The 26,785-nt window shown below is 36.5% G+C and overlaps 2 protein-coding genes across 2 annotated transcripts; both read right to left on the reverse strand.

Annotated features, from left to right (window-relative positions):
- Positions 1-3,264: 3,264 nt before the first annotated feature.
- On the reverse strand, positions 3,265-16,350 carry LOC129256594 (uncharacterized). The gene is made up of 9 exons (XM_054894762.2): positions 16,252-16,350; positions 14,615-15,064; positions 14,199-14,374; positions 10,900-11,025; positions 8,753-9,095; positions 7,844-8,066; positions 6,836-6,932; positions 5,131-5,181; positions 3,265-4,714 (listed from the first exon to the last, which is right to left on the reverse strand). The coding sequence occupies exons 2-9, from the start codon at positions 15,024-15,026 to the stop codon at positions 4,280-4,282; spliced, it is 1,863 nt and encodes a 620-aa protein (XP_054750737.2). The 5' UTR covers positions 15,027-15,064; positions 16,252-16,350; the 3' UTR covers positions 3,265-4,279.
- A 1,417-nt stretch (positions 16,351-17,767) lies between these two features.
- On the reverse strand, positions 17,768-26,214 carry LOC129256026 (uncharacterized). The gene is made up of 7 exons (XM_054894336.2): positions 25,402-26,214; positions 24,559-24,687; positions 23,018-23,360; positions 22,144-22,435; positions 21,335-21,437; positions 20,816-20,866; positions 17,768-20,269 (listed from the first exon to the last, which is right to left on the reverse strand). Exons 1-7 carry the CDS (start codon positions 25,558-25,560, stop codon positions 19,916-19,918), a joined length of 1,431 nt encoding a protein of 476 aa, XP_054750311.2. The 5' UTR covers positions 25,561-26,214; the 3' UTR covers positions 17,768-19,915.
- Between the last annotated feature and the right edge of the window lie 571 nt (positions 26,215-26,785).

Below are 26,785 nucleotides of genomic sequence, written 5' to 3' on the forward strand. Positions count from 1 at the left end.
TGTTCACGGCAAAGAAAAAAGGAGAAAAGGAAAGAAAAGAATAGAAAGGGGTGAAATCTGATCAAATTCTCTACACTACACCGTAAAATAAAAGAAGTTCCTGCAGCAGAGTCTCGAGAACACCTGTAATCTTACCAGATTGCGTAATCTTACAGGAATTTGGTATTTGGTGTAGGGAATCTTACAAATTTCCTTGAATAAAACACCCTTTCCCCTTTTTAAACATACCTTTTATGTTAAATTGCAGAAAAATTCCTATTTTATGAATTTACAGAATGATTCTGTTATTGCTTTCTGCAAAATATTCTTTTTTCTGTAAAATCACTGAGGGTTCTTTTAACAGTGTAATATTATGTCAAAATCTATCATAGATTATCTTTTTTATACTAAAAATTACATTTTTTCTTCGCTGATTGCCTACTGCCGCCCCAGGTCATGCAGGTAGTATTAAGTCAAGTACAATCAACTACCTAAAATATAATTTTGGTAATGTAAAAGAACTCTGCAGATCTTGTATACGGTCATTGTATATACTAATAATAATAACGGTATATTTACCCAGGGTAGCCACTGCAGTTCCGAAACTGTTCTCCCAGCAGGCCCTGCTATTATTATTACCCCTGCTAAGCTAGGCTGCCTATTCAGGTGCACACAGCTTTTTGAGGAATTATTTCCTGCCGGTATCCATTTACCTCACCTGGGTCGAGTGCAGCACACTGTGGATGAATTTCTTGCTCTGTTTCAAAGTCCGGAGACTAATCTACTGGGCCACGACGCTCCATAGTAATAGTGTGTCAAATACTGAACGCATACATTGGACATTCATTCTTTATTGGAGTATTACATATATATATATACTACAAGTATTTAAAAAAAATCATATACATATAACTTGCCAATGCATCTATATAAATATGAATCAGCGAACTCACGTTTGTTTTCTAAATTAGTGCAATCCAATTGACCCACACTACACTATTATTTCACAATTTTACTCCGGAGGAATAATGTTGAATACAGAATATCAGTAACATAAAAATATATAGAGACGTAGTCTTTTAACTCGTACAAAATACAATTTTCCAGGAAATTACCATACAAATAAAATAATGTGTGAATCAGAGCTTTTAGAACAAGATATATTCCTAGAAATGTTAACCACTAAAACTGTTAATTTCAACTCAGTTCATCATTGAAAAGTTTATTTCTTCATAAATGATCTCCCATCCATTTCAAGCCAAACAAAAAACAAAAGTCACACTCGCAGTGTTATTTTAAGCTAGCTTAGCAGTATAAAAAAATTAACTGGAAATACACACACGTGTATACAGAGGCGTAATGAGCCAAAAATTTTGACGGGGCTCGATATGGCGTATCACGTAAAATTGATAAAAAGTTTTTAATACAAAATAAAACTGGATATTATGTAAAAATAGATTTTGACATAATATTCAGAACATAATGTCACATTTCACACTTATCCTTTTCCTTTTCTTTTCTCTTTTTTTTCTTGATCGTGAAAAAAAAATTGGGAGGCAAGAGCTCCCAAGCCCCCCCCCCCCCCCCCATCTGAACGCCAGTGCGTGTCTATAGGAAATAGTAATATACACATGTATGCAATGCCAAACACACTAAGTGCTATCAAAATATTGCCATAAGTGAGTCAATAGCAATTAATTAGGATGAAGGAGAGTATATTTTATTAGCGGAAAGCATAATATAAAATCTTGTAAATACATTGGACAATTAATGAACTTGTACAGTATGAATGATTTATACTTCATTCAAAACAAGTTTATTGACTACAAACTATTGATTTTGGGCTAAGTAATATATTGTCATAATGTAGTAGTTCTAGAGTTATTTCAATAAATCGATTAAAATCAACGATCAACAGATACCTCAATCTCGAGCTCATTGTGAGACCACAGTGAAATATATTACCTTGCTTTCTAGATATATATATTTTTTTTTTGGGGGGTTGAGGGTATTTCATAAAAACACCAAACGGAAACAATTAAAGCTACGGTTACAAAGGTTTGTACAAAGGATGCGTTTTACCATGGAATAGGTCCATGGGGTCCATGATTCTAGAGATTCGAAGGTTCTTCCAATCTTCTGAAGAACAACTTAAGACCAGCTTGAGAAACAAAATTATTTTTGGTTATACAATGGCCATAGAATTCGTACGTTTTTCGCAAGAATGCCTTGAGTATGCCTTGAGATATTCCTTCGTCAGACTTACTGCCAATCTCACGATTTTTGTCGTGGCAAGATGGTTGTACGAACACCTAACAAACGCCAGTTTGTAAGTGCAAAAGCAGATTGACTAGACCATGGGACAGCTGTGTTCACGCGTATCCACGGTTTAATGAAATATGAAATAGTTATTTCCGGTCAATGATCTTTAGAAAATTGGTAATCTCATCTCATTTTCCATGCTAAGTGTCATCAATTCTATGTGACCGGTTGTTAAATTCTAATGGAATGCTGCCATCTACAATATCATTGCCGATATGAAAATATGTATAACAATTAGATGATCCATACATTTCAGAAAAAGAGTGCACTACAAACATCGGATCTAACCAAAAAATGTGATCGGAAAGTATAACAGTACAACTATTTTTATAATAGATTATTATTTTTAAATTCGTATATGTATATTTTAAAAAATGGTATAGCCGGAGGATCGCCGTCGCATTTGAGTGATATGAATAAAAGTAATTGTCTGCATTGGATTAAATGCTAAATCTTATAAGGTTGTGTGTATGTACATGTTCATATTTAATATGTGCAATAATATGATATGTGATATATATATGTGGGTGTGTGTGTGATATAAATTATGTGTCATATGTAAATATTACAAATATTCAGGAATTCGTTGCTATATGAGGATCGACCATTGGTCCTGATTAATATTGCTAAACGGAATATATATCAATATAATATTACAAAAATATTCATTAAATCACATTCCAGCAACTTCGTTAATTTCCTCCCACAAGCTATTCATCAAATTCGAGCTGCATTCGACGCAGGTAAGGCAAATGGGTAGGATTGCATCGAAGTTGTGAAGACCGGAATCGGCATGACAGAATACTTCTTACTATTATCATTATTATCATTATTATTATTATTATTATTTTTATGATCATTATCTTTATTGATCTTATTATCATTATTTATAATATTATCATCATCATTATTTCTAATGTTACCATCATCACTTATTTGTACATTGTATTGTGCTCTTTTTTTCACATATAATGAGTACTGTATTTTTGTGATGACACAACATTGCAATCGTTCTTTGTTGACGTTTTGTTTCAACCTTATTTACAACATTGCCAGAATAAGTATCGTCACATGATGCTATCCGAACCAATTACTACACAGGATTTAATTTATGTATTTTTATTTTTTATCCAATATTAAGCAATCACTTTTCCATTACATACTTCATCAAAACTTTGCACAAATCACCCCATCCCTCCACAAAACAATGATAAGTGATAGCACTTTCTTACCGGAGTAATTTTAGAAGTGACAAATGACCAAGTCCGTGCGTAGAAATTTTCCTAAGGGAGCACAATAAGTAAATTGCTCGAAAACATGATGAAGCAAGGAAGCGAAGTAACAGAGCCAATCACAAATACATTTGTTTTGCTCTTAAATGTTGAGGGATTCAATGCATACTCTACATACATATTTATAAGAAGTTGCATTGTTTTCAAAATTTATGTGGACCGTTACCAAGAGATGGAAGCGAAAGCATCTCATGCAAAGTTATTTGTATTTTTTCTTTAACATATTTTTCTATATCTTTATAACAAAGATATTGAATACAACATCGCTATTAAAATAAAACATGTAAAAGGTAAACTTTCTGCTCATTTTCGTAAATGGAGCTTTTATCTTTTTAAAAATTATCTGTCTATACTCTTTATGCACTGTAAATAGGCTCATTGCTATACATGGTCTCATTTCTCTTAATTTCTTTGTAATTGTATGTTGAATGATTATGTTGTTATATTATTCATAAATACCTAATCCCAAAACAATCTGTAGATTGGGCTACATCTGATCAGCATGATGAAATCTCGACAACGATGAGACGCGGCATCATTCTTCATGATTTTTTTAAATTACTTTTTTTAGCCAAACCGCTAATAGGCGTGGCTGTAGAATGTTTGATGAAGGTGAATTTTATCAAACATACACACACACACACCCGCGCACACCCTCACCCACACATCAAAAATAAAATCAGTCTTCAACAAACTGAAGAAGGTCCGCACATTTTCTCGACCTCTATCGTCAGTTTAAGGGCATGGAGGCGCGTCATCTGTAGTTCGATCATGTGGGTCTCTTCCATAGCCACTAGCAGCGCACCGTTGACGCCATTCTCGCGAAAGGTGTCGACGTACTTCCCCAAGCCGTGCTGCATCAAGAACTTCCCGACTTCCTGAACAGAGCGGTCCCTAAGCTGGTTTCTACTGGCAGTAGGTGGTGGCAATGCTGATGGTGACCTAACAGGCGGGAGTGGAGGAGGAATCTGGTAGTCATAAGCATCTGTGTCCGTGTAGTATGTGCCAATTAGGTTATGCTGGTGTGAGCCCTGACGCGATGGCGGTAGCTTTGGTTTGCTGTCACTTCGTGAAGTCGAAGCCAAAGTGCTTTTCAATTTGCTGACTTCATATTCAAGGTTCTGGAAGAGTATAAAAATATCATCCGAGTTAGCTTTGTGCAATAGCTATTCTTATATAAGTTTAATCATTTTATACCCTTGTCATGATTGGAGACATATGGTAAATGTACAACTGCTCTATGTTTAGATGCTCTTTAATCCTGAAAATCTGGACGATTTTTATGACTAAAACAGATGACTGTGGAAGGGACTGAGTTAGCTCTCATATTATCTGAGGTTTTTTTTTATTATTGCAGTCCCATAGTCTCATTCCATTACTTCATGTGTTTGGAGTATGATAGTGCAAATAACGTTTCTTACAAAACTACTGCATGTATTTATTTTACTAATGTTTGACGTTAAGATATGATTTATAAAAATGACTTAGTAAATAATTTGTCAAAAGTATTAAAAATACAGGATAAATTTCATGATACCTTGCATTTTGTTTTCCATGCGTTTGAAGTTGCTTCCTGTTTTTTCAATTCCTGTAAAATTAGAAAATTGGAAAAGATAAAGCAAAACGATCAGTAAAAAACATTACATGTTCTGATTAACAAATACACGGGCATACATGGTATATGTGATACATACCACTTTCCATTGTAGATCCAACGTTGATGATTTTATCGACATTGTTCCAAAAACACAATGATGGTTCTACAGTGCGTATCAAAAAAAAGTTTACACTTAGAAAAAATCCTGTAAAATTATATATTTGTAATATCCTGAAGATTTTTCCATATTGTAACATTGGTACAGATCCATTTAAGCAAATGACGATATAACTGTCGAAAAATATTTCCGCTTGAGTGAGCACCACTTACTTTTAAAAAGTTAGTGAAAAATTATTTGCGCAGAACTTTGAAATAGTTATGCGAATAAAAGTAGACCTTCATGAAGAACACGTGGAATTTAGCTAGTAAAATTGATTTGATGATATCTTTTACCTCTTTTTAAGTTGTTTCCTTGCCCAAAACACTTCGAAGAGTGCATTGCGCCCCACCCCACTCCCCCGCACACCGAGGCCATCGTGACGATATTTGCTTTACACTGAGCTGTGATTTACATGAAATGGCTTAGGCTTTATTTTCATTTTGTTAATTATTGTCAAGCCTGGAAAAGTGTGGAGAAACAAGTATTAAATGAAAAATGAAATGTAAACCCACTTTAAATGATACAAACTTAGTGAAAAAATGCTTGAGATCTGTAATATAAACTTTTGTTCAGATTCAGTTATATCCTCAGTTCCAGCTGGCACAAAAAAGGGTTAAGGTTGTGCTTACTAAGTGTTGAAATTTAAATTTGGGTGGCAAATTTGTGTCAAAATGCTTGAATGTATCCGTTTTATTTCAACTGATTAAAAGTGCAAGGGAAATTGACGAGAAATGTTTCGCAGGGTAAGTTTGATTTCGCCCTTTCCCCTTTACACTGCGTGAAAACGAGCATTTCTGCGCAAACAGATTTCTGCGAGCTTTACAAAAATGGACAGTGCTCACTCAAGTGTAACATTCTGTCAAAACTTTTACTTCCATTAGATAGATGAGACACAGACCCAAGATTATATGTGAAAAAATTACCCACATGTTGTATATTTTTTAATTCCCAGGGCTTTTTCAAAGTGTAAACTTTTAGTTTTATACGCACTGTATACCAGCTTTTTGCAATAAAAATTATGTTCTATTTTTTGGACTGTGCTTTCTTGTTTTAAATTTGTTGAAACTTTCGATGTCACATTTTTTTCATTTTTAGATATATTTTCTTCACATCAACTCGTTGAGGGTGGACTTGAAGTACATGTTTTTACCAAAATAATCACAATCGAACTTAGTCTTATTTAACCTTTAATGCAGTACTTGAATTATATTGGTTTCGTTACGACGTTTCATGACACGACTTATTTTACATTATTTATTATACTTATTTTGATGGAAAATGGTATAAGCTATTGAAATTCTTGCATGTGATTGCTTTAATGGAATCAGAGATTATCGTTGTTAAATTGCTTCTTGAGACTCTCCTCGTCATATGAACACTTTTACAAGACACGCAGCAGAATCAAATATACAAAAATCTCCAAAGTGTATATGATTTGCAAATTGATGGCATAATAAAATTTTAAAAAAAGATCTTCTGTATTACCTTTTCTTTCTTGGTGAGTATGTCTCTGACGGCAATCATTGCTTCTTTAGATATGCCTTCAAGAATAGAGTCAGAAGGGATGGGTACGGTTTCATAACTTTATTAAGATAAAAACAAAACAAAAATACAGAATCATCAGTTACTTTACATTATTAAAAATTTATGTACATCAAAGTGAATTTCATTGATGAAGGCATAACTGTTTTTAAACAGCTAATGGTCGTAATAATGTATAAGTATTCTGTTTCCTGTGCCAATTTCGTATGCTGCATATTTTTTGGTGTAGACTCCCCTCCTTAAAATGGAAAATCCCGGATCCGCCCCTGGCCACATCATTTTCTCCATGTAGTTTTCAAGAGAAGGTTAATGAACCAGGGACCTGTAACACAAAGATGAGCAATCAACGTACAACACTTTTTAACGATTGATTGCATTGACTACCAAGCGTTAGATTAATCACTAACATTTGTGTTACGGGAGCCAGGTTGTTGTTTAATTAATAAGCTGTTTGTAAAGTTATACACCACATTTAATAGCGCTTAATACATCTGAACGACGTGTCTAAGCGCTTTACATATATATTATTACCCCGGTCATCGGATTCAATTAGTCATTCCCACACACAATGTATGCACATCCTCCACTCCCTGGGCCCACACAGTACTGGACAAGTTACTTGGACTTTCACATCCTATCGGGTACCCATTAAGCACCTGGGTCGAGAGTGGCAGTGTGGATTAACGCCTTGCCAAAGGACGCCAGACCGCGGTGGGATTCGAACACACGACCCTCTGTTTACAAGGCGAGAGTCAGAACCACTACACCACGGCTCCTCCACATTTCATTGTTATGCACGACTGAAACATTATTCTTAGTTGCTAAGTCAGCTAGATATAGATATATCAGCATCGGAATTGGTTACCAGTCGTGCGTAAAGCCATTCGATTACGAAGTTTTTGCAAACGACCCCATGAAACCATTGTTCTACCTCGATAAGTCCGAACTTACTCATCGGAGTCCGAATCAGCATCGATACCGAACGAAGATCGGGAATCGGAACAAACCGGCGACAGTCCTCCCGGAGGGCGAGGAGGTAACCGAGGAGCGCCATCCGAAGATTGCCGAGGTCTTTCCGGAATATGAGAAAATACCGGCGGTGGGTCGGGAGATATTGCTGCTGCCGTTGTGTTAAGACCTGATAGTAATGGCTCGTCTTCAGTGGCCCAATGTTCTGATTTCAGTCAATGAAACAAATAAGAATACATAGAACCATGATTATTGAGCATGGTGATTGAAATTCGAGTTTATAACCCGACATTGTTTCAAAGCCTACCTATCAACAATCATTTAAATAAGGGAGATTTAAATACCAATGGTGAGATACTACGAAGACATCAAACTGTGGTTGTTTATGAACACTGCTTATGAAAACATATTTTTTTCGAAGTAATTTTATGAACATTTTTTTCTATTGATCATATTTTATCGTTTATTCAGTATTTAGTACATGCCTAAGTAAATCATTCTCAAATTAATGACAGTACAGTTAGTTGACATGTTCATATCTATGTTAGAGAGCAGCGACTACATAAACAATAGGAAATTAATCCAAAATATTTGCATTAATCTACTTCATGTTAAGTACAGTATCTACTACACTCTAAAAAAATATTGGGTAAATGCTCCATGAGGTTTGTGTCCAACCAAACATTGGGTATTTCTTTTGGGCATCTTTATTTATCCAGTGTGATGAAAATTTTGCCCATTCTAAAGTAATTGCTGCTTATTTTTTAACCTTACTGGACAATATGCTTCCCGCATTGGGTAAAATACTGCCCCAAATTGTTTGGTCATATAATTACCCCCGTGCTGGTAAAAATTTTACCTAATATTTTTCATAGTGTATCATAACCTGACCTTTCACACTTGCCATATAGGCTGCCTGCACCAATTTGAGTACTTCCGGGGCAGTCCTCATAGATTTCGGCAGTTCCATCTGCGTCGGATCTACCAATCCCCAACTGGTGTTCACAAGGGGATACATGACTGGCAACATGTCCAAGATGTGTTTCTGTGAATCTGTTAATGGCTCGTGGGTGAACTTGATGGGCGTGGTCACAGGTATGGAGTAAATGGTGGGATCATTGGGCCTAGTCGCTACGACGTGTTTATCATGGGATAACTTCCGCAGCTGGAATACTTGCTTTGGTTTTAACCTTTGCGGAGAGAGATCTTCTGAATCATCTGGTAAACGGACTCTCTTTGTGAGGTAATAAGAGGTGAAAGTTGGAACACTCAGTGATATTGCACTTCATGAACGGATTCCAGGGCCCCGTAACTCAAAGGTTAGCGATCAGTAGCGTACCTAGGATTTTCCACATGGGGGGCAAAACCGTCCGCCAAAAATTGACAAGCAAAAAAAAAAAGTCCTCAACCACAAGTATAGGATTTCGAACCAGAAAAAAAATTGACAAGCAAAAAAAAAAAAAAAAAGGTTTTCACGCTCGTCAGGGGGGGGGGGGGGCAAAAAAGGTCTTCAGTGGGGCAGGGATACGTCCTTTGCATGGGTTGTGACTCGTCAGGGAGGGCAGACTGCCCCCCCCCCCCGTAGGTACGCTAGTGCTAGCGATTAATCGCTACATGAAATGGCCTATCAGGATCATCGTTGCATGCGCATTTTGCTCAGCAAACTAAACTAGGAACCAATCAGAATTGCTCTTTCAAATTAGAGATTAATCGCTAACCTTTGTGTTACGGGTCCCAGATTGATTAAAGCTATAAAAAGTTTTAATCCATAATGATCTTTCTTCATACAATTTTCCCTTGCACCCATAGCACCAAATATATTTGTTGACTCTCCCAAAATATTTGGTATCTCTCTCGTTTGAATAGTCGTTTTCTATAGACAATTTGAGGGAAATGCTTTTATTACAAATAAAGGAGGAGCAATGATTAAAGGCCAAGTCCACCCCAGAAAAACGTTGATATGAATAAATAGAGTAAAATCAAGCTAGCTTAATACTGAAAATTTTATCAAAATCGGATGTAAAATAAGAAAATTATGACACTATAAAGTTTCGCTTATTTTTCACAAAACAGTGATATGCACAACTCAGTGACATGCAAATGAGACAGACAATGATGTTCCTCACTCACTATTTCTTTTGTTTTTTATTGTTTGAATTATACAAAATTTCATTTTTTACAGATTTGACAACAAGGACCAACTTGACTGAACCATATAGTCGTAAACAATACTAATTCCATGTTCAGGGAGGAATTAATCGCTGTTTCACTTGACAATGAGGGGAAAATTAGAATATTTCATATTTCATGTAATAAAGTACAAAAGAAATAGTGAGTGGATGATGTCATCAGTCTCCTCATGTGCATACCGACCAGGATGTGAATACAACTGTTTTGTGAAATTAAGCGAAACTTTAAAATGTCATAACTCTCTTATTTTACATCCGATTTTGATGAAATTTTCAGCGTTATGCTTCTTGGATTTTTCTCTTTTTTATTCAAATCAACTTTTTGGGGGTTTGTCCTTTAAGTTTGTTGAGAAGCAGTATCGTAATCCGAAACCAAATCGATATTATAAGAGTTCAGTATGTGGTAAGATATGTATTTATATATATATAATAAGGTCCATGATGATCTGAAACCAATCAATTAGGAAGTTTTTGCACAGCGATGAAGAACGCCTCTAAGAACATAGAAAATGTACTGTAAAATGTCCTGCATAACAAGGAGCAACCAATAAACATTTGGTGAATCAAAACAGCAGTTTCGTCCTAGGCTGTGGACAAGAGACTTATTTGTTTTTTTCCGTCAGCTACGAAATTTAGAACGAAACTGCTCTTCCGGTGTTCGACCAATTTTCGACAAAGGCCTCCCAGCTGTTCATTGACATTTGACGGGTATTTTCAATACATTTACCGTGTTCTTGAATTCTTTTTGAGTCACCGTTCCGAAAACTCGCTATTATTGTCATGGTTGGTGAGGGAAACAGACCACTAACAAAGCCAACTGTTGACTAAATAACAGTTTTGTTTGTCTACCTGAGGGAACCTGTGGTCCTTGAGTTCTGCCATGCGATGATGCTCTGGAAACAACATCGTAGTAAAGGTAGAGTTCATGGCCTTTGAGTACCTAATTTGTGCTGATCCACATGTTCCGACCAAGAGCTGTTAAAAGAAAATACCTGAATATATTATCTTGGACTTTTTAAAAATACTTTCTCTTTTTATGTAGTATCGATGTCTTACCTGTACATTATTTTGTATTTCTGAATTGTATATACTGTAATAAGTTGTTATTATACACGGACGTTCTGAAGAACAGCCTGTGGCTGATGTACGTGTACCGTTTCGAAATAAATGAAAATAAATGAAATGAGTTAATTGACAAAATTCTCCTCTTTCACTCTTGTGCACAAACTGAACAGAGATGGGGACATCGCGCATCAATGATGTGCTCCTCTCGACATCAGTTTAGAGATAAATACAATCTACAGGCCAAACGTAGGGATTATACGCATGCTACGATCCATAATAATTTGGGGAAGCTTCGAATAATTTTTCATGAATGTCATATAAAGCTTTAGCGTGGTCAGGGAAGCGCGTTCATGCAATGTGTATCATCATCTACAGGACTGATAAAAGGAACTTAATTCAATAATACATATCAACTTGCAGGCTACATATACATGTATTATGAAAGAGGAAATTCCAGTATGTGTACCACTAATGTAATGCGGAACTGAACGATGTTTGTTCAAAGCTATGACGTTTAGTAGACATGAAGGATTATGATTCCTTTTAGTAGTAGAATATTGCTGAAATCATATTTGTATAGACCCCAATCTCTATATCCTATAAATCAGTATAGGTTCATGTACATCTGCACATAGAAACTCGCTCTATACAATGTATGCCTCATAAAGTGTTGTAAACGTTTGTACATACTTCAGCAATAAACAAGCATTAAACAAACCTAATATTTGTATGCCTTGAAAAACAAAATGCGATTAAGAAATCCATAACTGTATAGATACGATGTAATAATACATACATTTCATATACTACCTAGACGAATCATGTTTAGATTCAGTTACACCCCCCCCCCCACAAATTTATCAGAATAACACAACAATATGAGAATAATAATAAAAAAATAATAACTGATATAAAATAGAATTAATAAAAACAAATCTTTAACATGATCTCCTTAAAAGAAAAAAATATTATGAGAAAATTAGCCTTTACTATTTTCCTATTTGGGCAATAATATTAAAGAGCAGACATGACCATGAATAGATGTATTATGCTATTTGTTTATTTGGAATCTGAACAGAATGTACAAGCTTTGTTTGTAAATCTTGATCATCTATACCCATTACATGCAAGGATTGAAAATATCCTCGTACACAGGTACTAATGATTTTATGACCCCCCCCCCCCCCACCGTCCCCTATTCATACGTTATACCCAATCGCGATTGATAGCAGTTTCGATCACCAGGGCCCCATCATAAATAGTTGATATGATAAAAATTCTTGTTTTATTATCACCTTTCATTATTTTGAAGCGCTAATCAAAAGGCAGGTTTTTCACTGTTTTCATGGTAGTTCACATTCTAACAAGACTTGCTTTCATAACAACTTTTTTTAATGAAATGAAGCCCAATTGTGATAGTCCACGTGCATGTCTGATTGTTTCGTTATCGCAAGTGGTCTTTGATCTCCGATCGCAACTTATTACCTCTCGATCACGATTGAGATATGGATAACAAGTCACGTATTGGCTGTGTATACAAGAAGCTTTGCGATTAATCATGGGGTTAATTTCTACGATTAATCTAATGTATGATCAATCTTAAGAAATCAGACCCACGATTAATTACTTAGCTTTATGTGTTAAACTGAGCTGAAAGATGTTACTTATCACGGTTGGATATAACTGGGCGGAGCTTACACAAATTGTCTTCAACCACCAGTCTGGTGTGTAGTGTATGTGCGTCAGGGTGTCCTATGTCGTTGTTTGTGGTTAGGTAGAGTGCGTTGTGTTAGAGGTGAGTGTTGAGTTGGCAGGGGTGTGGGTGTGTGAGGGTGTGTATATGTGTATTATTATTATTATTTATTATTATTAGTTTATTTGAGTGGTAGTATCCACTAGGTCTAGCAGTTTCAGTTGGTCAAACTCTCTGATCGTCTAATACCATACGATCTAAACCCATTTACTCTAGTAACAGTTTGGTCTAACTTCCATTTGGTCTAATGTATAGGAGTTGGTAGAATGTAATTGGTCGGTATAATTGCCGAATCGTCGAATAGCCGAATGGTCTAATCGCATTTTCGTCTAAATCCCAAATGAATATTTCCAGTCTGTTGCAGGAATTGACAAAGTAGTATTAGACCAATTATATATTAGACCAAATCGAAATTAGACGGAATGGTAAATAGGCAAAATAACAAATAGAAAAAAGGTAAACTGGTTGTAGACGAAATGGAATTAGACCATGTATAGGATGAAGCTTTAAACGGCCATGAGTCAAATTAGGTTTAGACCAACTGGCAATTTACCTTTGGGGAGGCTAATATAGATAACAGCAGCAGAGCCCGCGGAAAATTATGTTTTTATCCACATGGTCTAACAACAGTTTTGACTAATTCTCCGTTTGTCTAATAACATATGGGCTTTACCCATTTGGTCTAATTTACATTTGGTCTAATTCTCATTTGGTCTAATGACCAATTCGTCTAATAGCCAAATGGTCTCATTGCATTTGCAACTCAACATGACCTATTTTTTGTTGAGTGTTAAGTGAAATGGGGCGGCAATTTGTGGTGTCCCCTCCTCCACAAATTGTCGCCTAAATGAGGCGACAGTTTGTACAGGGTGACAATATGTGGTGTCAAATTTTGAACAAATTAAAGCGGGGCGACAATTTCTGGTGCAACATAAGTAGCGTAATACCATGGAGCTAAGCTCCATGGTATACAGTGCGCGATAATATTTTGCATTGTGACGCATCATGGGTAACTATGCTAACGATGAGGAACCAACATGTTACCTATCGGTAGTGACGATGACCGTCTGGATGACCCCCAACTGACCGCCTGTTGTAATCTATTGTAAGTGCAGTGGTGATAACTTGCAAAATGTATACTATGTTACTGATCAGCCACAGTGATTGATAGCTATCCATCCCGAATGATGATAACTCAGAAAAGCGCTCCAACTCTTCCAATATATGCAAATGCTCGAGCATCTTTGAAATACTTTGTATTTTGCTTTATCCCAGTAGTGGCAATTGCTTGGGTAGAGATAACCACAAAGGCAATTGATAGAATACACACCTTACCACGCTCAGGATCACGTTCTATTCCTTTGATTTCTATGATGTCTCCTACCACCTGATCTTCACTATCTTCATCAGAGTAGAAGGCTTCTACGACTCGAACAGCAGGAGGAAGGGGGCTGGCCTCTAAGAGCTCCTCGGTACCGTTATACTCTTTATCATCAAACCGAGGATCTGTGTGTTTTTTTAGAAATCACATGAAACATTTTAAAAAGTGGAATGGTTCGACGTTGGCGCGTTTCTAAAAAAGAAAAACTATGATTTGACAACAACACGATTTACAGAGGGCTTAAAACTTCGGAACGACGCCACTAAGCGCTTTACAGATATTGCCGGATCCTGGCTAGCCTGAACACATAGTACACACACTCTCTCTCCACTCCCTGGGGGTATTCCCAAAACAGTTCCACTTACCAAGAGGAAGAATTTCATACTTCTGTCCTGCGTGTACTGGCAGTCGGACATCATTTCCCCCAGATGTTGTGGCATGCACAGTAGGGTTATCGGTGATGAAATGAAGCAAGAAAGTTTCACCTCTTCTAAAATGCCCGTGAGCAACTGGCCTGTTTCGTACCATAAAAGATTCGGTAATCGAGATCAGTTGGGGTAATTTCACTCGACACAGGAACGCCGCTAGGTCACTCTTTCTCTCGTGAGGGGGTAGGTCAAGAGTAAGTGCCTGCGGAAAGTCCTCTGGTTTTGGCGGTCCTCGGGGTGTGATCACTATTGGAGATGGTGGCTTCTTCTTATCTTTGTGGACGGCGGACATCTGGACATCTTTGGTACCTGTAATATTTATTTTCTGAAACGATATCGTTCCCGACATCTTCCTGCTTATTTGTAGGCTACCACGAAGATTTTCGCCTGGAATAGACATTAGGGTCAAACAATGGAAAGTAAATGGTCCATAAATGTCAAAGAGAAAGGGCACGAAGGAGAGCACTCCTGTCATCGCTGTACAGATGGGTGACCATTGTCACTTAGTGTTTTTTTTTTTCATGCTTTTTATTACTGCTGTTATTATCTTGTTATTACTTTTTTTCCTTGTTTTCCCCCATTAATCACACCAATGATAGGTAAATATTATGATTATGTTTGTGATTCTAAAACCAATAAATAAAACTCAGAAATTAAAATAAAAAATAAAAACTTTTAAAGGTGTAGCGTTTCTAGTAATGGCGCATTTACCAAACAGGGAGAAAAGATAATAGGCATGCATGTGTCGTTGAAGAAAAATATTTGTCTTTAAACACCCGATGAAAAATGTATTTTTGGAATATATACATATACATTTGCATACACGGTATTTGTAACCATACTGGTCTAGGTGTTAAAAAACACGTATAAATATTTGACAAATGCGCACCAAGAACTTTACCATTGTATTGTAAGTCAAAGGCGAGGGTCAGGCCTATCCCGTTGCGCCATGCAGACGTGTCGCTGGAGTCATTTTTTATACATCATATAGCTTTACAATTTCACGTTTATGAATATTCATAAAAGGTGTAGATTTTGATGGAATAAACCCTATCTTGACGGAATAGGGTTTATTCGGAAAATCTGAAGTGTTGAAATAAAAATAGCTTCGGGCCTATCGTAATGCGGAACATTTATCCCAATTATGGGATGTAAAAACAAAACAAGAACTAAACAAAAAATAAGATACCTAGAGCATTTAACAGAGTACATGTATACACACTCATGAATATATTTTCCTAAACCGCAGTATGTTGTAAATGTACCGTTTATTCGTCCTTTAACCACTCTTCAAATGTACTCAAGTTTGTTTTTTATTGTTATTAGTATTCAGGAACTTAAATAAAGATTGAGTGCATTTGAAGAGTGGTTAAAGGCCAGATAGATATACGGCACATTTACAACATACAGATGTGAATTATAGTATTAACGGATTACCAAAAGCAAGACAATTATTCAGGGTAATCACAGGATATGGGATATTTCTGATGAATATTCATAATCAATAATATGGCCATCTATTAGTTATGAACAATTCAAAATATAGGATACTCGCCTGTACTGTGAATACCTACCAGATTCTTTTGTTGAACAGGCTTTATTTTCCTTCACGACATGTATGATAAACCAAGAGAACCATGTTGATTCAACTGTTGACTTGGAATCACATTTTATATCGTAACACAATATTCAGACGGGGCATTATTTATCTTTTCTACATTCGCACTTTGCCCTCAAAATTTCAAGTTGATTATTCATACCTCAGTGACATTTGCTCTACGGCGGCCGAACGGCGAGTCGAAAACAGCCGTTTTAACATTTTTTTGTAATTGCTACAAATAGGTGGTTTGAATGAAAATGAATAAAACGGCTGTTTTCGACTCGCTGTTTGGCCGCCGTAGAGAAAATGTGACTGAGGCGAAAGTATATCTGTGAAGCGCTTCGTGACATCGTTTGGAAAGCGTACTATAAAAACGAAATATCATTATTAGTATTGATAAAATAATGCATGAGTTTGAATGCTTGTGGTGTTACAATAGAGCCTAGTTTCTGTTTCGAATCGTTGCCCGTTAGGATAGTTGTATCCCTCCCTTCTTCCCCATGTTGATGTTGCGGGGGGAGGGGTCGGGGTAAATCATCTAATTTTAAAGGCAATGTTTATCGATCTGTCATGTCTATGATGATGTATTAAAGAAGGTGTTTCGTAATGATTATTAATAATACCACTGATCCCCGTACTACTAATTCTGGATTATGGTGGATGATTTATTCCCCCCGTCTTGTTTCTTCCATACCATCATGACCATTGTATTATGTTGATAGTTATTGCATATCACTATCATTTCCAAGTTATGTTCTATGATCTTTTGATAAAAGCTTTTGAAAATGTATGGAAACTTGACTAACAATACAATAATTTTAAATAAATGTTGATTTGAATTGAATTCTAATAACTTCATAAAATGAAGATGTTTCACAGGCTAGATGTATACCCCGTTCTGTTGGCAATCATTCATACATAACGTATTTGTTAACGGTGCAATAGCTACGGTATACTAGGGAATCTTTGAATCATATTTGTTTAATGGAGGTGCCGTGGCCAAGTGGTCTAAGGCGCCTGATAGACACGTGAAAGTCTGGGGTTCGATCCCGGCATCGGCACCTATGTCCGTGAGCAAGAAATTGATTCCACATTGCTCCGTTATCCTACTGTCGCACATCTATAAAAAAATGTTCATAATGAACATTAGATTGGATAATTACTCCTTCGGATTAGGTAATTAGAAAGTAATGATCAATCCTTCTTGGACTCATGGGGACATTAATATTCCTAGCAATATCCCGAGTGCAACGTTTCGGGGTACTCTTAGCTGATAGCCAGCGGCAAAGATTCCAAAGAGTACATCAGTTTGTTTTCAAACACCCTTCTGGTATCGACTGCATTTGAATTAGTACAGCTTACATCATGTACCAAAATCAATCATTATTTCGGCAGATAACTCAACTTGTTGGAAAGAGATTGATGCATAACACACACTTTAAATAGAAAAAAAAATCCGACACATTTCTATTGTAATTATTGTTTTTATTGGCATAAAGTACACAAGAGAAATTGGAAGATGATAACGTTTTAGTGTTAATGTGAAGTGGTGCAAACACGAGTAGTGCTTGAAAATCGAAAAAAAATCGTATTAATAGTAGAAGAAGTTGTAGTGGTAGTGGTAGTAGTAGAAGTAGTAGTAGTAGTAGTAGTAGTAAAAGTAAAAGTAGTAGAAAAGTAGAAGAGTCCGTGGCGTTAACAGATCTTGATAAGGGGGGTTCCATGCCGGTTTTTGTATACGGTGTGTGTGTGGGGGGTGTATACATATGTGCATGTTTATATGAATGACATTTGATATATCGGAAATAGAAAGTAGTAGAGGTAGTAGTAGTAGTAGTAGTAGTAGTAGTAGTAGTAGTAGTAGTAGTAATAGTAGTAGTAGTAGTAGTAATAGTAATAGTAATAGCAGAGGAAGTGGTGTTGTTAGTGATAGTCTTAAAGGTAAGTAGTTGCAGCAAACAATTATTTCATGAGAAAGTCTTTAAAATCAAGGTTAATTGTCACAATATCATCATATATCTAGATCTGGTACATTAAAGTAATCTTATATTTGGGAAATCATGAAATCTTAGCTCAAAATGATCACTAACACAGATAAGCATATGTGGGACAATTTATTAATATTGCTCGGAAAAATACCCGACATTTGATGGTATTCCGTGTTTTACTTTTGTTGTGCTGATTTCTCAGCAATAACGCATTTTCTTCCAGAGCCACTTCTCACATATTTTCGTTATTCATATATACAAACACTTGGGTGGTAATTTTATTCGATTACGTTCGAACTCATTTTGAGATCATTACCACAACTGGTATTTATCTTAAATTGCTGGTGGTAGTGCTGATACTGGTTGCCGTAGTATAAGCAGTAGTAGTAGAAGTAGTAGTGGCAGAAATGGTAGTAGAAGTGGTGGTGGTAGTAGTAGTAGTATTAGTAATAGTAGTAGTAGTAGTAGTAGTAGTAGTAGTAGTAGTAGTAGTAGTAGTAGTAGTAGAAGTAGCAGCAGCAGCATCAGTAGTAAAAATAATATTAGAATTAGCAGAAGTATTATGCAATACTATATGTATAACAAGTGGAAGTTCAAATATCATGACTGTAATATTGAAGAAGATGGTATTAATATTGACCATCAGTATTATTATGATAGTAAAAATGACAACATAATCAACACTTATTACATCAATAATGAATGAATCAATAAGTGACAAAATATCTCGAGCAATCGTCAACAGAATATTGTATATATGATTTTACACTTCTTTAGAAACCATCCTCTCTCCTTTTTTCTTACATTTATTTCGTTATTTCTTGATTTTTTTATCTAAGTGTTCTTGGAAGTTTTATGTTACATTCTACTTTACATGATGCACTAGACCTGCTAGGACAATGTAAACATCGCATGATTTATATACACAAATATTTTAACCATATCTCTATCTTGGCTGGAATAGTTACCTTTCAATTCCACTGTACACTGTAAAAAAAACATTTGGTAGAATTTTAACCAGCACGGGGGTAATTATGTGTCCAACCAATTTGGTCAATGCGGGAAGTATATTGTCTAGTAAGGTTAAAAATAAGCAGCAATTACTTTAGAATGTGCAACATTTTCATCACACTGGATAAACGAAAATGCCCCAAAGAAATCCCCAATGTTGGTTGGACACATAATTACCCTCATGGAGCATTTTTACCCAATATGTTTTAGAGTGTACATAGTTGATTTAGTCTTTTCGTTTTCCTAATATCATACAATTCTAAGTAATACATTATAATAGCTGTTCTAGTATTTTTATTTTAAATGTGCTAAACGTCTATTTTAAACTTTTTAAAAAGTACGAAAACTTTCCCAAAATAGACGTCCTAAAAACGTTTTGTTAAAACGTCTAAATAACGACCTTAGACTGTGTCAAGAATGTTCAATAAACGTCCATTTGTTAGCTGGGATAGGATTTACAATGTGCACTTGTAAATGTGAATATAGTTTCACATTGTGTTTCACACAGTGAATACACCTAGGGCAGACTGGGTGTTTTTACCAACTTGGTTTGAAAATGAAACATCAAAGAAAATTTTGATTAATATTTTTAAAAAGCAAGTTTAATGATAAAAAAAAAGGCGTTGACAAAAATCCCTCTTATGGAGGCAAGGGAGGTAACTCCATGTTTTCAATCTCAAGCTTCAACTTGAGAGCGTGAAGTCGAGACATTTGTAAGTCCACCAAATGCTCTTCTTCTAGGGACACTAGTAATCTCCCATCGACGCAATTCACTCGGAAGGTATCGACATATTTCCCAAGATCGTGCTTCCGCAGAAAAAATCCCACTTCCGCCACGGAGTACTTTTTCAAACTGCGCGACCGTGGCGGTAGATTGGGTTCCAGATATTCTCCATCGCTAACGCCTGTCTTTGGCACAATAATGTCTGGAATGTCGTCATACACCGGAATTGGGGAAGCCGCCTTCAAACTCGCGTTTTCCTCTTTCAATATCTGAAAAAGATAAAACATTGCGATATGACACTGCATGTTATAGGGGTGATTTCTTGGGGGTAAGGGAAATCTATTTTCTACCTTAGCAGTTTTGAAACTTCATCAGTCATGAAAATTATTTTTTTTAAGTTTACCCTATAGAGCCACAATTTTACAGCCCTTTAACCAGACAAATTACCTCTAAAAGAAAATCCCCAGAAGTGCTAGATCTCATCATGTGAAGCCAATGAAATATTGATCCAAACCAAACATGATGTTAACATAATCATTATCGTCATTGACGGGTTTTATATTCACCTCAAAGTTTATGAAACAGTGTATTAATGACGGAAATGAACATTTAATAAAATAAAATAGTTCAAAGATTCTTCAGTCAAGTATGTGAAAATATTATGAGCAAATTATGCATGTAGTGCAATAACCAAAGTCATTATGTAAATATTTACTTAAAGAATATTCTACTATATTATGCACAGAAGTCTCTAAAAATTGAATTGAAACAGCGCCACTTTAAACATGTTAAATTTGCCAGAAATTGGCTCTGACCTTATAGTGTTTCTTCAATTGATTCAGTTCGTTGGTTTTCTCCTGCAGCTCCTGTAAGCATGGTAAGGAATATCAAAACAAGAGAACAAACCTACAGAGTGAAATTAGCCAAAAGACTACATACTGGACAAACATAATTTATGTTAACCTTTTCCTGTAGGTATATTTGGCATGTTTGGGAGAGGGAGGGAAGAGGGTTAGGTGTCTTTTTTTTGTATTTGAGGGAGGAGGGGATTTTCACAATCATTTATTGGTTGTTGAAAGAGGTCGGAAAATTGTATAAAAAAGAGAAAAATACAACATTTTGTAATGAATTGAGGGACATTCATGCACACACCCTGACACATCTTCACAGGGGAAAAAATCATTTCGTTGAATAGGAGAAGAAGAAGGAGAAGAAAAAAAAAAAAAAAGAAGAAGAAGGAGAGGAAAATAAAAATAAAAACCAAGGGAGGGATCATATTTTTTATGGAAAAAGTATATTTGAAAAGTTGATATACTTGATATATTTTATATTACCCTCTCTTTCTTCGCCAAAACCTCTCGAACCTCGTTCATTACATTGATATTCTGTGACGACTGTGCAGAGATGGGACTGGTTGCTTCTTCCACTGTCTGGTACCTGCTCAAAACAAACAGAGACATTCGATTGGAAAGCTGAGCATCAAGGCACCTCTGTGGTGTACAGTCACACCAACGAAACCAACTGCAAACTGATCCATGGCATTTCAATGGAAATAAGGTTATGGATTTGGTCGGTGTGAAGTCGGTTTCGACGCTGTGACTCACGAGTTTGCTTCGTCATCTGTCAAGAACCCCGTTCAGAGTCTTTACCTTTCTACTTTCCCACGTTACTCTCAAAAGATGAAGAGAAAGCCGGTATGTATATCAAAAGAACATCATCAAAACTTTAAATTCTTCATGGTAAAAGAAATAAGAAAGAAAACCATTGACCAATGTAAATGTATTATTTAAATAACGCCACAGATAAATAAAGCTCACAGTACCGGCCAAGCGTATTCTTAGTGTATATAATGAAGTACACTTAAGGTCTAATGTGTTGTGAGCAAAAGATCAAAAAGATTAGCTGAATTAATCGTTTAAAACTTCCTTGTTAACTCAGCAATAAAAATAAACATCTAATATTGATCACAAATTTGATTGGGATAACAAAGCAGTGTTAGCTGATACCCAAATATTTTGGAAATGTAAAGGCAAATGGTGATGAAAACAATTTTATAATTCAATCACTTCTTTGCGTCACTACTTCTATCTGGAACACTATTAATCTCGCTGATATAAGGTACAATAAATGGGAATAAACTCACTCCTCTTCTGCAGGAGAGCTAACGTTTGGAGGTCGAGGAGGTAACCTGGGCGGCGCGCCCTTCAGCGACTCCATGGGCAGGGAAGGCAATTGCTTGACTTGTTTGGGGGAATTTTGAGTTGGAGTTCTTGGTGGGCGCGGTGGTGGAGGTTGGTCTGAAGGGCTGCCCAGGGGCGAGCTCGAATGGGAGTCCAAATTTGCTTTGAGTATTCTTATCTCGGTGTACACCGAAGTGAGCTCTTCCTTCATGTTATCAACTCGCCGATCTGCTACATCGCATGCCTTCCGTTTCCCTGAAATGTGAAGGTACACGATGAATATTTAAAAAAAATATGAGTAATGCCTTAAAATATAAATGTGGAAGATTTTGTAGACAAAAAACAAAAATGGAACTAAAAAATTCAAGTCGATTTTTTTGTGAACAATTCTACACGAATATAGTGATAAAAGTGAACATTTAATCACTTCCATGATTACAGCGACTCGAATCGCTCCTGCCCATTGCTCCCCATGTGGGAAATGGAGTCATAAAACATTATTCTAAAGGCAGAGTTTCGTGATCATTCATGGAATTAATTCTACAGTCACACCAATGATACCGACTCCAAACCGACCGATGGTAGATAATTGGTAATAACGTAATAGATTTGGGAGGTCTGGGCTCCGTAACACAAAGGTTAGCGATCAATCGCTAAATGAACTGACCGATCAATATCAATGTTACACGCGCATTTGGTTTAAAAATACTGACCAGGGACCAATCAGTGCGGTTCTTTCTTATTTGCAATCCATCGCAAACCTTTGTGTTACGGAGCCCTGGAGTCGGTTACGCAGGTATGACTGTGGCAGTAATCTTTCAAAATAAATGTTTGTACCTTCTTCACTGGTAAACCAGGCGTCAATGATTGCCTGTATTGGTTGTGGAATGGCCGTCATTGATGACGTCAGGGTTTCTTGAGTTGGGTCCACTAAACCCCAGGTGGTATTCACAAGAGGGTATAAAGCTGATAGAATATCTAACGCGTGATTGTCCTTCGGAGCCATTGGTAGATGTTTCATCTTCATGGGTGCCGACACGGGGATGCTGTAGATCTGGTTGTCGAGAGCACGGGTTGCTAACACGCAATTATCAGTGGTGAAGTTATCCAGGAGTAAGACCTTTTCCTCTTTGAAGTTTCTTTCTCTGAAGTCTTTCTTCTCATCCGGAATCCTTACTCTCTGGAAGTAAAAATATCATTAACATTTGAAAGCTTTTTTTTTTTTCAAAGATATAAATGGAATGATGAAATGTGTTTTTTATAGAATACAAAACGAGTAGAGTTACATGCATTTCTTTTTGTGGGGGGTGGTTATGTTAAGAGTGGTTGTGATTCGTTGACAACGACGATTTTTTTCTGGGTGTGTTGAGTCATAATGTCTACCATCGCTATACAAGGCGTAACATAGTTACTAATCATTTACGCATTTGACATGGCATTTTCATTATTTACTTTTGCGTGCTATCTGACCACAAATAGAAGCTAAGTAGACCAAAATCATTTCTTCATGAATATCGGACGGGTATCCTCCCCAAAACACACCAAGGCCTTTTCACACATAATGCATCCTCTCACACAAACACACCCACCCACACGCGCACACGCAAACTGGCATATCTTATACCCTCAGGTGCAACAGAATGTCGAACTGTGTTGCTATCGAGGCTCATGCTTGTTGGGGTTAATTGTACAAATTGAGAATGTTGAGTAACAATTGTACTACATATTGCACATCATGCACATACGTCTCCAAGACAGTTAAGACCACGACACACCTTAAGATTGGTCTGCGATCCGATTTTGGAATAAAATGTAGTAAAAGAAAATATAGATGCGAATATTGAAACATGGAACATCTTACTGTTGAAAGTATCCATCGTCCGAACACTTATGTTCAAATATGTGACTATGCTAGAATCCTTTTTAGAATAAAGGCGAATTTTATATATCGTCATAATGACGTAACAATAATCGTAGGATTGGCTATGACTATGAACCAATTAGGTCTTTACTGTAAAATAAACACTTGCAATCATACACAATTGTTATATCTGTATTTTAAGAGTTAATTTGAATTTCAAATAAATGGATACTTTTCATTCACATATTCTGAAAATATAAGCTAAATTCAATTTGTTAAAAAGAGTCGGCTCGTTGGCCAGTCGTGAGGTAGGCGGAGGAATTTAGATGAGTTGAATGGCGTGAAGGTGTGTGGGTGGAAAGGTAACCTTTTGTCTTAAAGAATGTGTGTGTGTGTGTGTGTGTGTGTGTGTGTGTGTGTGTGAGGTGGGATGTGCGTGTGCGTCAGGGTGTGCTTTTCATCGTTGACATTGGTACACATTGAATTTATACAGATCAGAATCCGATGGGCACATTACCTGAGGGAACTTGCGTTCAACAATCTCAGACATTCGAAGGTAGTCAGGAGACAACATCGTAGTGTACCTACTTGTTGTCAATTCTGTCGAGTACTTGAACAGTGATGAACCAGACATACCAACTAGAAGCTATAGAGGGGAAAATATAAAACGCCACGTTGAAGCTACATTTGTTGGGGGTGTGACACATATCCTGCAGCCATTATGTTATTTGTGTAAATGTGGGAGGAAACAAATGTTTGCTGAAACAACAAGTGCCTTTCCTCACTCATCGTACGACAGTGTATTCTTAGTCTTTAAATGGAACACACACACAATTCCAGATGGCAACATTTATATAATTTCCCCAACACAAGCAACACGAAACGATAGGAAATGTTTAATTGATGAGGGCCTAATCATTTGTTTTCGAGCCAATATTGAGTTGATAGAAAGCAAAGCATTGGCAGTCTTATTTATACCACAGCACAAGGCACATATACGTGAATCAATCAATATCTAATTTCAACATTACCGCAGGAATTTCATGTATATGAATTGGCGATTTCATAAAAAGTAGAGCATTTTGGCCTAGGAGTACATCGATAATCATCCCCGACTCAATCATCCGTTGGGTTAACATATTCTTTAACAATACCACGAACCATCCATAGTTGTAAGTTACTCTTAGCGCGGCTTCTCATGGAAGAGGGGAAATCAAGTGTGATATCAGGTGCGGATCCGGATTGGACACAATATTTTCTTGACAGCCCCTGAAATGATGTTGTGTTCACCCCGGCGGGATCCGCCACTGGAAATCTTACTAAGGGCGATGCCGCAATGGAAGTGAATTTTGTTACACACCCTGCCTCTTTCTTCATCTTTCTCGAATCCAATAAGATCGAGGATTTCGTCAGCTTCTTGATCTTCATCTTTCCTGATAGAGCAATGCGCTTCCACAACACGGACTGCCGCAGGAAGTGGATCCGCGTCCATCAGCTCTTGTGTTCCGTAATACGACATATCGTCTAGCCTTGGATCTGAAACAAAGCATCAAATGTTGGTACATTTTTTCTATAACTTCGATTAAAGTTATTTTGCCCATGATGTAAACAATGTAAATCACCTTTCCAGTTCAGTATTGTTGCGATCATTATTACAACCCTGTTGATCAGCCAAGAACTGTTTGTGTTTTACGGGCTAAAAAGGCCATTCACATAACAAGATATTTCCGATAGATCATTTATGTCTTAATAGTGTACCATCATTATACATTAATTATTCTCAGGTAGACAAATATTTCCACACGCTAGCTATTCATCCTCCCACGGATGACGTATTTTTACAGTCTTTTGGGCACACCTTTCCCCCTTCTATAACTCAGGCTCCAATTAATGGTTGAACATCTGATCTAGGTACTACTGCTTGACACCTGAAGATTTGTCCTATCAGTTGCATAACAACACACACATACACACCCTTCCACCCACACCCTCCCTTTACGGCCTTGACATAAACACACACGTGCAAATAATGTTAATAGGGAACGTCATTTTTTCTGTGGTATTTTCTCACTGCCATTCATGAATACACACAAAGGGCATGGAACCAGAAAAGATGCATGTATAATTATGACGAACATTTGCTAGTTTTGGTTGTATTCTGACAGCCATGGTTTAGTTAAAGATCACACGTTTATGGAATGCCAGTCGTCAACCCATTCATCAATTAAACATTATTCTTATCCTGCTGCAAAAGAGTTTTAAACAAAAATAATTGAGCCGTGAAATAGGAAGAAGAGGAAAATACAAAAATATTTATAATTTTAATGAGTTAATTGGTAAATAATGATTGCCATAATATGGGAAAAATATTATAAAGCCGAGCATTCCATAGACGTTTAGAGTTTGAGTTTAGACTAGGGCTAAAACTAGGTTTAATTATCAGAATACTACCCATTAAGTTGACAGGAGATTTTTGTCTTTGCAAACTATATTCGTAAGAGGTAATTTTACTTATTTATTCAGTACCGGTAGGAAGTAATTCCTTAAAAAGCTGTGTGCGCTATGAACGCCTAGCTTAGCCGGGTAATATAGGAGCGCCTTGAGCACCTAACAAGGTGGATATGTGCGCAATATAAATACCCTATATTATTATTATTATTATTAATGACGTATGAATTCCTGATAAAAATTAATAGTTACAGTTGAACTATTTGTGAATCACATTTTGGTTTACCTAATTTCTT

This window comes from Lytechinus pictus, chromosome 3, assembly GCF_037042905.1.
Source record: "Lytechinus pictus isolate F3 Inbred chromosome 3, Lp3.0, whole genome shotgun sequence".
In the NCBI taxonomy this organism is placed as follows: domain Eukaryota; kingdom Metazoa; phylum Echinodermata; class Echinoidea; order Temnopleuroida; family Toxopneustidae; genus Lytechinus; species Lytechinus pictus.

Coding starts and splice junctions, on each gene's coding strand:
- LOC129256594 (XM_054894762.2), bottom strand. CDS start 15,026: ATGTCGGGAACGATATCGTTTCAGAAAATAAATATTACAGGTACCAAA. Junction 9,096..10,899: donor AGGACCACAGGTTCCCTCAG/GTAGACAAACAA, acceptor TACCTCACAAAG/AGAGTCCGTTTACCAGATGA. Junction 6,933..7,843: donor GCTGATTCGGACTCCGATGA/GTAAGTTCGGAC, acceptor ATCTTAATAAAG/TTATGAAACCGTACCCATCC.
- LOC129256026 (XM_054894336.2), bottom strand. CDS start 25,560: ATGTCGTATTACGGAACACAAGAGCTGATGGACGCGGATCCACTTCCT. Junction 22,436..23,017: donor CTGGTTTACCAGTGAAGAAG/GTACAAACATTT, acceptor TTCACATTTCAG/GGAAACGGAAGGCATGCGAT. Junction 20,867..21,334: donor TTTTGGCGAAGAAAGAGAGG/GTAATATAAAAT, acceptor CCATGCTTACAG/GAGCTGCAGGAGAAAACCAA.